At 35.8% G+C, this 9,372-nt stretch overlaps 2 protein-coding genes across 2 annotated transcripts; one reads left to right on the top strand and one right to left on the bottom strand.

Annotated features, from left to right (window-relative positions):
* Positions 1–629: 629 nt before the first annotated feature.
* On the bottom strand, positions 630–3,630 carry atpaf2 (ATP synthase mitochondrial F1 complex assembly factor 2). The gene is made up of 8 exons (XM_087785014.1): positions 3,364–3,630; positions 3,247–3,291; positions 2,994–3,142; positions 2,587–2,684; positions 1,996–2,076; positions 1,816–1,928; positions 1,614–1,729; positions 630–984 (listed from the first exon to the last, which is right to left on the bottom strand). The coding sequence occupies exons 1-8, from the start codon at positions 3,473–3,475 to the stop codon at positions 847–849; spliced, it is 852 nt and encodes a 283-aa protein (XP_087641140.1). The 5' UTR covers positions 3,476–3,630; the 3' UTR covers positions 630–846.
* A 238-nt stretch (positions 3,631–3,868) lies between these two features.
* LOC148086775 (glucose-induced degradation protein 4 homolog) lies at positions 3,869–8,307 on the top strand. The gene is made up of 6 exons (XM_087785015.1): positions 3,869–4,204; positions 4,439–4,498; positions 5,681–5,788; positions 5,873–5,974; positions 6,042–6,172; positions 7,101–8,307. Exons 1-6 carry the CDS (start codon positions 4,013–4,015, stop codon positions 7,162–7,164), a joined length of 657 nt encoding a protein of 218 aa, XP_087641141.1. The 5' UTR covers positions 3,869–4,012; the 3' UTR covers positions 7,165–8,307.
* The last annotated feature ends 1,065 nt before the right edge of the window (positions 8,308–9,372 follow it).

Genomic DNA, 9,372 nt, shown 5'->3' with positions numbered 1-9,372 from the left:
CATGTTTAGTATATTTCTAACTTGTGTTTATTGCCATTAAACTCAATCCATAGATGACATATCTATGACAAAAACAACGCACAGAAATCTGTATATCGGAGTCACCCCATCAGGAAAGTACAGATACACAGTACAGAGGCAAAAAGCACCACACACAATACAAAATGTATACTTTGATACCAATGGAGCTGAAAAAGTTTGTGAAAAGCTGCATTTAAATGTTGGATTTTTCAAACATTCAGATGCGTAAAGAAAAATGTAAGGGAGGGAAATAGAAAAGGAGAAATGACAACCTTATTTAAATGCACCTAGCAGTTGCTCAACAAACGACCAGTTCATGGCCTTAGTTTTGAGTAACACAGAACCATCGTCTAATAAATAAACTTTTAGTTTCGGTTGGGCAATGCCTTTCCCCATCTGTTAACATGTGTTTGTTTTTCATCAAGTGAATTGTGATCATTTTTTTATCCAGAAGACACAAAAGCAGTGTCTTTTGTCATTATCGTCTTCATTTTTTATTTTAGCAAATATTTAAACAGACTTGCAGAAATACTATGCAAAGAAAGCAACATATGAGATTAATCTAGTTTTCTGGATATATATGCAGGTATGGTGAATCAAACAAAAACATCATTCCCCATTAATTTATTTGAATCACAGATTTTCACAGAGGGAATGACAATCAACTTCATGCCTAACAAGAGACAAACATGAAATGCTACTATTTATAATGAAAACAACATCTTATTCAGTTTATCCTCTGGTTGTTTTGACAAAAATGAGTTATGTAACTGACAGACATTTGTAAAACATCTTAATACGGAATAATTGATTATATGCACATTTTCAGTCCTGCATAAGTTTGCGTTTGACTGTTGAAGTCTCAGAAGAGAGATGAACAAAGAGCACTCCTGCAGCAGTCCGTGCCCTCAGTTCATACATGTCGTAGTCATGAGCCCACTCCACGTTGCCCCAATGCTGAATCTAAGACGTGAAAAAAAAGGGGGTTAATCAAAACGCTCTATATAACCAGGTATATGAATAACTGTCAACAGAACATGTCTATGTGACTTAAATAAACATTCAGTATCTCAAGTGGGAAGTGCAGGTGTGTTGTCCAACTTGAGATAGGAAATCAGATTATTATTTCATAATAACTGTTGCTTGATATTACACAAATATTACAACAGTTTTCAGTTACTCTAAAACTGTCAATTCATTCCAAATTTAAAAAAAAAAAAAAACTGTGTAATGTCTCTATAAAATGGCCTACAAATAGAGAACTCTCCAACATTTACACACAAATTCCAAAATTGAAACGTAAATGTAATTTTTTTTTAAATTAATTAGACTTACTTTATGACTAATGTTGACACATTTGTTTTAGAAAAAACAAACATTTAGTATAATTCAATCCATAGCATTTTAGTGATTCTTATTTTCTATCATTTAATTTCAATAACCTAAGACAGTCCAAATACAATCCACATCACATGGATGTATTTTCAGATGTACTATACGTTTCTTTTTTTTAAACAGAAAAATCACTTATGTGTCAAGTTGTATACACTATACATGCTTTTCTGACATTTCCAAAAGATGTGAAATATTACCTGATACTCTTCCTCCAGCCGTGAGAGCAGCACAGCCTGCTCAACTGTTAGATGTCTGTCAATCAACCCAAACGACAGCACAACAGACTTGAGTTGAGTGATCACATACTCCAGTCCTGTTGATGTTTGAACACAAATATTGTAGAATATTAACCACTATACAATTACATTGTAACATTTGAATGGTAAATGATGTAAAGACCTGTTAGGGACCAGAAATTGTAGGATTTGAGGTGTTGTCGGAATGTTTCTTTGGTTTGATCTGGGATCTCAGGACCCATGATACTTGGGGAAGAACCTATTTTGACATCATACCTGAAGAAGGAAAATCATTACTAACTAGAAACAACTCTTTCCTTTAACAATAACAAACAATTCTTACCGGTTTTCGATCCAGTGAAGAACCGGATCCCATTCATTCTTCTGAAGCTCCACCAAACCATGAGGCTCGTCTACTCTGTAACTAGACCAGAAATAGAAGGTTCACCATTTCATACAAATGACTTCAGGCAGAACTATAGAGGAAACAAACATGTTAAGACCATAGAGCAGCAGTCCGCAAAATTTCTACATTATTATTATTTTCTGTAATTATTAGTTGAATTGTGAACAGTCATGACTTATGTCAAAGAGAGTGTTTTCTCATGAAGAACTGATAAAAATGTAAAGTTACCAGGAAGTTAAAACCAGGATCTGACATCTCAAGATCCTTACCTTATTCACAGAAACAGGTTTTTTTTAACACTTTGGGGATTTTTTTGTTTTTAATTTTACATATTAGGAGTTTAATTGCAGAAAACCCACTAGCTAAAATACTGCCTCTTGAGCTTGCATTTGCTCTTGATTTTTTCGATAATATCGAGTGCATTGCATTGGGAACTACTTTAGAGACTCTATAAAAAGACTTTGTTATGATTTGTCAATTAAAATATTATATAATGTATATATATTTTATTTAATTGATGCAACTTACCAGACTGTGTCAGTTTCAAGAAATTTTAGAGCTCCATTGATCATTTGGTCTTCATCGCGCTGGGTAGGATTATCCAGGGCTGTGTTGCACAATGTAGTCTGTGGGACAATAAAGCAAAACAGAATAACCTAGTCAACAGCCCAAAAATAAATAAATTATATCACCAAGATAACACTTTAAAAAATATAAGGGACAGAATTATTTAGATACGAAAACTATACAACTACACATTTATATATGCTGTATACATCAAGTGCAAAAATAGCTAAGAGCGATTATATCGATAAAGAAATGTTCCATGTTCAGAATACTAATGCAATTAGCAGAAAGCTTGGAGACTAATGGAAACATTAAGGGATAGATATTTCTAATGCACTTTCATAATACCAGTTAAAATAAGCTTATACCATATGCATCGTATAGAACTTCAGAGTGTCTCTTTGTGCATCCCATTCAGTAGCTACAGCGATGGCCAAAGCTTCGTTTGGTGCTGTGAACAACTTTCCTCCGGGAGTCTTCAGTTTCCTCCTGTCTAGATTTATCTCAAACAATCCACCTGAAAATAAAACATACACAAGAAGGGAAGACAATGTTTTATCATCAAGCAAAGAAAAAAGTTAAAAGAGGGTGTATAGTTAAAATAGATGAGACAACACTTACCTTCACCCTGTGATATACTGACATCTTGATAAAACCTCTTTCTTTCTAAATAAAGAGAATAATAGAATAAGAATCGATCAGGTGTTACACTGAAATATTATAAACAGAGATTCTTACCTGCTGTTGCTGTAGAATATTGTAGTAAAGTTAACTGTTTTCTTTGAGCTGATTTGGTGAGAGGACATAAACCTCCACACCTACTGTAAACCCTAGCAAGACCCCTCAACATAGTGGCAACAATACAACAATGCTGTGTTTAAACAAAAGTAATGGTTATCATAATCTGACGTACCTACTTGTTAGTGGCAGAATAGTCATGCTTTAAGTCTTATTAACACACAACCAAAACATTCCTGTCACTCCGCTAAAACGCGTGTGACCTTCTACACGCTAGACAATTTGTGATGATGTTAAAGTTGGGAGCTGTAGTTTTCATCTTCGATCACTCCCGGTGTACAAAACCAAAAATAAACTACAATTTTGAATCTGATTTCTATTTCCGTGGTGTTAGCCAATAGACGTTAAGGATATTGGCCAGTCAAGCGTATTGACCAATGAAAGGAGAGGTTGCTATTACCCATAGCGTCTCTGCGAAGTCTACTTACTTTTCCAGGAGCTCGGCGCTGGTGGTGAGCTTGAGGATTCGGGAAACGGGGAGAATTTGGGAAAAACCGGATGACAATCACGGTCGCTCCAAACACCGGGCACACATCGACAGAGTAGTGAGACGGCCGTTGAGCAGTGTTGGTGCCTGAAAGCGGGAGCGATGCCTGTCCCCGCTGGATACATCGGCGACTCCCGGGGCGCGGCCTTCACATCCTCGGCCTCGCTTATTCCGCCGCCGCCGATCAACACCCGGCAGCCCGGCGTCGTCACCTCGCTACTGTACAGCGGCTCCAAGTTCCGGGGCCACCAGAAGAGCAAAGGGAACTCGTATGACGTGGAGGTGGTTTTGCAGGTGAGGCTCTGGTGGATCCGTACGACGGTTCGGTTCGAGCTGTCAGTTTGTTTATGTCATCTGTCAGCCGGGCGCTGGGACGCCTGACAGCTATCGAATCAATAAGCTGTGGCCTGCAGTCTAGCCATCTGTGAGGCTGCGGCGTCATATCTGATCGTCTGCTAGCAATCTGATCCACGTCTCTCATAAACCGCTCATCCGTTGTAAATAAAGTGCTGCATTTGTCTCTCCAAGCATGTCACCATGGAGGACTCTTACCTGTGTGGCTACCTGAAGATCAAAGGTCTGACTGAGGTGAGACTTTTCATATAGAAAGTGTTGTGCTTGTCATGTGTTGACACACATCCTGCTTTAAAGTGTTGACGAGCTCAATGTGAGTCTGATGACCAAGTCATGAGCAACCCATTCATTTTGAGTTGTGTACAGATGATTTTACATTTATTTCAGTAGGTGTTTTTCTTTGCAACGTCTTTTAAAAATAAAATAAACGTAAAACAGCCTCATAAAATCAGAATCAGTTTATTGCCAGTGATGTCGACGGGATTTAACCGTATTTCTTTGCCGAAAATATTCTCCCGTTTACCGGGAATATGTAAGGAAACCTATATAAAGTAAGATCATATCTGAAAAAACATGAAATACGTAGTGATGTGTTGATGAGGTGTATGATGGTGTATCATGATACAGTAACTGTAGAAAAGTTCACTACAGTAGATGGAACTCTTAGTTTGAAAATAATGCCAGGTTTCATTGGATTAGTAAATCAGATTCTAACATTACAAAGCACAGAGTTCTGGTAGTGTTGTGTAAAATGCAATACAAATTATAAAAAGTGGCTCGTAAACTAAAGCACGTAGAAAATTTAATTTGTTAATTGACTATATTAAACATTGAGCATGAAGGGAAATATAATCAAATAAATGAGATGAATGAAATAAAACCAGTGTCTAAGGTGCTAATATGTACAGGTGTAAGAAATGATCATGATTTTCCGTATTGATATTCAACATCATTCTATCAACATTAACAATTAATGAGCATTAACTTACTTACATATTATCTTAAATTATCTGGTGAAATACAAATCTAGATCCCTGTGTTTGAATTAGGTAAGCAGATTTGAAGAAACAGCCTCAGTGATTGACTCACCTTTTTCAAATTACCATGAAAAATACATGTTTTGTTTTTTTTACAATACTGCCAATAGAGTCTGATTGTGTGTTTACTATACTATGACAGTTAAATTCTTTAAAAGAAATCCAATCTATAACTGCTCCTACAGTTACCCAATATATCATATCGTCACCTGCCTGATTATGAACAGTACACATTCCTACTTATTTGACGATATTAGCATTGAACACTAAATAAAATAGGTTAAGAGGAGTTGTCGGGTGGGTTTGTGCCCGACATCAGACGGGTAGAATGAGTTCTAGAGAACATGTGGGTCGATAAGTTGTGATTGTTCTCCGACAGGAATACCCAACTCTCACCACTTTCTTCGCCGGAGAGATTATAAGCCGGAAGCGACCGTTTCTGACGCGGAAATGGGATGCGGATGAGGATGTGGATCGGAAACACTGGGTAAATAAAAGTGTTTTATTTCATCACAAGCAATCTCATTGGTCCGTGTATTAACACGGAAAACGTTTTTTTTTTAATTTGAAGGGTAAATTCCAGGCATTCTACCAGTACGCCAAGACGTTTAATTCAGATGAGTTTGACTATGAGGATCTGAAGAACTCTGACTTCATTTTCATGCGGTGGAAGGTAAGAGGTCTCTATGGACCTGATTTAAGGAACAAATACTAAGACGTTACTGGTTTTGTTTCCACAGGAGCAGTTTCTCGTTCCAGATCACACAATTAAAGATATCAGCGGCGCTTCCTTTGCTGGATTCTACTACATTTGCTTCCAGAAATCCACAGCAACGATAGAGGGCTACTACTACCACAGGAGCTCGGAATGGTAATGGAGCTTGTGCCGTTGTAGGATCTGTTGAAGGACTGCCCAACCTTTTTACACAGTTAAATGTCGGCATTATATTCACAGACCGACATTCAGTTAAAAATCTCAAAAATGAAAGTAAAGACTACCTGTCAGTCTGTCAAGATTACAATTTGGGAAGAAAAGAACATTGTAATGATTTCTTATGTGTTACAGGGTTGTAAGGTTGAGGGAAGAGATGAGGAAATATGAATACGTTGATATATTATTTATTTCACATTAGTGTATACATTTATTTCGCTTTCATATCTTATTTTAATTTTATCGTAGTTATTTCATGATATATATTTTAACCGTTTGTGTACATATAATCATTAGATTTTATAAATGTTTACAATTAACTCACTGATTTAAAAAAAAAAAAAATGATTTCATTATTTTCATTATGTGTTGCATTTTATCTTCGGGCAATGAATTCCCGATATGAATGAGGACGAGAAGATGCATTAGAATCCACGTTGTTCATTTTTGTGAGGGCTTGACATGGACTTGATACAGTTTCATGTTCTTATTAAGTTTCTTATTCTTAGTTGACGTTATATAACTTAGAATAACCACAGATCCTTTTAATGTCAGCATCATATTCTTGTACCAACCTTTAGATAAAAATGGTAAAAATAAACCGTATAAAGTTTGTGTTCCACTCATTTTGTGTAGTTCATAGGTTCATTTATTGAAGTAAACTTCACTGAAATAAACTTCTTGACATGTCAAAGGTCACAGACTCGTATTACTACAGAGAAAATGAAATAATAATAATAATCAAAGTGTTCATCAATAGAAAGGAAAATTATAAAAATTGTTAGTTCTTTCTTTGCAGACCGGGTGTTAGATCATTCTTTTTTAAACAATCAATGAATTAATTGTATTTAATTTGTTTCTGCTGCAGGTATCAGTCGCTCAACCTCACACACGTCCCTGAACACAGCGCTGCCATCTATGAGTTTCGGTGACCCCGGCCGTCTTGTTCTCTCCTTCTTTTTTTAATTTCATTTTTTAAATTATTTTTTTAGACTTGAGGCGGTGAGTTTGAAAAAAGCTACTGAGGAGAGAGAAGAGGGATGAGCTGCAACACGAGTGGATGGAAAGCTCATTACGGCATTGGTGGACACATGAATGTATGAAGGACAGGGATGACGTCCTGCCCCCATGACTGGAGCTTCTCAAGGCCGAACCGGTGTCGGAGCTGGAAGATGGATCTCCTTTTCTCATCCATTTCTGTTCCTCGATATGAGAGCTCCCTTGTGGAAAAGACTCCAGCGATGATTTTCTTCTACTGTTGGACAATGACTCCTGAGAGTTGTGAACACTATCAGAAAGATGCTCTTCAGGTTTTAGAATCGGAGCCTAAATAAGCTTAAAAAAAAGACAGTATTTCTTTAAAAGTTAAGTCTTTGTTTGCTTGCCAAAAAGGATATTTTTGATATTTCAAAGCTGAGTGGCACTTTGAAAGGCTGCAATATGAGTGACACACACACACACAAACTTTCCCACGGTGTCATGGCTCGGGAGACTTTGTTCCTCTCACACTGAGTGCTGTGGATCTTGTTTTACTGAGTGACGTTTGCACAAACTCTGACAACGTGTTACTAATGTGTGGCTTTTGTACAGAGAAGTCCCATCATGAGCGTGTAGACGACAAACCCGGCTCCAATATTACCAGAACAAGAAATATGTCACGAGCCCAAACAATCACAGAAGTGTAAAATAGCGTTTTATACTCAGATTTGCATTGAAAGTTCGTACTCCCTTTGGATCCTTTTAAATTCACACCCTTATTACATCCCTTCCCTTTCTCCTCGACTATGCAACACTCTCCAAACAAACCCATTATTTTTCTCCTCCAAGAATGACATTTTATTCTATCCCTGAAGTATATGAAAACAGATTCTATGTTCAAATATTTTTGTTAAAACGTCTATGAAATCACTTCCTGATACATGTTACATGTGACGGTGCCATCTTTTTAAAGCTGATCAGAGTCGTATTATAACTGGTTGAACGTGTGTTTGCGTGAGAAAAAAAACCCTGGATTTCATTGACAGTGTGACTGTAACAGAATGGAATATGGATTTAAAAGAAATCGTACCAAAAAACGTCTTGACTCGCTCTCTGATTGCATAAACACACTGGTTTACGCCAAACATGTGAAGGATTTTCTTCTTGACATTTTCCAATAAAATCAAAATTAATGAATGGGTGAAAAGTTGAACTGATAAACTCGGCTTTACAATTTTAAAGATCTAAGAATTACATTATACATTTTAACAAACTAGTAAAATAAATCGGCATACAATTACTAACCACTCAACCTTTATATTTGCTTAATAGTTTTTTGATTTATTTTAATTGTAGATTAGTTTAAATAGTTTGTTTATCTGTTTCACAAATTTCCTAATAGTTTGAGTAGTTTGTTAATTGGTTTCAATCGTTTGTTAATTCGTTTTTAAGGCCCTATTAAGACACAGGGAATTTCTCTTTTTAAATATCTAATAAACATTATTTACAATATAACCTCCATATTATATAAAAGAAAACTTAAATAACGAATCTTTATATATATACATATATATATATGTATATATATAAAGTTTAATTAGAGATTATTTAAAGATTGTGGGTGTTATATTTTATATGCCATATTATGTCGACACAGAAACTAAAAATAATCCCTGCACTTTAGAGTCACACCGCCAGATGTCGCTATGCTACAAACAAACAACTTGATTTCGACTTTGCCTCACTGCGATACCTTTCTTGTTTACGTCACACAAATAGAAATATGCAACAGGACGAGTTTATATATAAATAAACACGTCATAAAAAAGTTTTGCACCATATACTGCATGTCATGAAATAGAGAAACTTGTAACAATTACAAATCGTTTTTTTTAAGTAACAGGAAAAATACGTTTTTTATTAACATAGATTTAATGTCCTCAAAATCTAAGGAAGTATGTCAGTGCTATCAGAATACAACATGGTTGAATCTTACTAAATCAAATTTTAAAGCTTGTTTTTGAAGCTTATTTTCTTTTATTGCAAAAGTTATTATTTCTGAATGATCATTTTTGGAATAATTTAATTTCGTTATTTCTATAGTAAAAGGATGAATTTTGATGGAATTGTGTCGAAAAATTAAATTCAATAATCTCTATTTT

This window comes from Callionymus lyra, chromosome 2, assembly GCF_982586985.1.
Source record: "Callionymus lyra chromosome 2, fCalLyr1.hap1.1, whole genome shotgun sequence".
NCBI lineage: Eukaryota > Metazoa > Chordata > Actinopteri > Syngnathiformes > Callionymidae > Callionymus > Callionymus lyra.
The sequence above is the reverse complement of the archived record's forward strand: the minus strand, read 5'-3'. Positions and strand labels throughout refer to the sequence as shown.

Excerpts from the sequence above, each read along its gene's own strand:
- atpaf2 (XM_087785014.1), bottom strand. The coding sequence starts at position 3,475 with ATGTTGAGGGGTCTTGCTAGGGTTTACAGTAGGTGTGGAGGTTTATGT. Across the intron at positions 2,077-2,586 it reads CTTGAAACTGACACAGTCTG|TTACAGAGTAGACGAGCCTC; the intron begins GTAAGTTGCATC and ends TTTCTGGTCTAG. Across the intron at positions 985-1,613 it reads GGCTGGAGGAAGAGTATCAG|ATTCAGCATTGGGGCAACGT; the intron begins GTAATATTTCAC and ends TTCACGTCTTAG.
- LOC148086775 (XM_087785015.1), top strand. The coding sequence starts at position 4,013 with ATGCCTGTCCCCGCTGGATACATCGGCGACTCCCGGGGCGCGGCCTTC. Across the intron at positions 4,205-4,438 it reads ACGTGGAGGTGGTTTTGCAG|CATGTCACCATGGAGGACTC; the intron begins GTGAGGCTCTGG and ends TGTCTCTCCAAG. Across the intron at positions 6,173-7,100 it reads TACCACAGGAGCTCGGAATG|GTATCAGTCGCTCAACCTCA; the intron begins GTAATGGAGCTT and ends TTTCTGCTGCAG.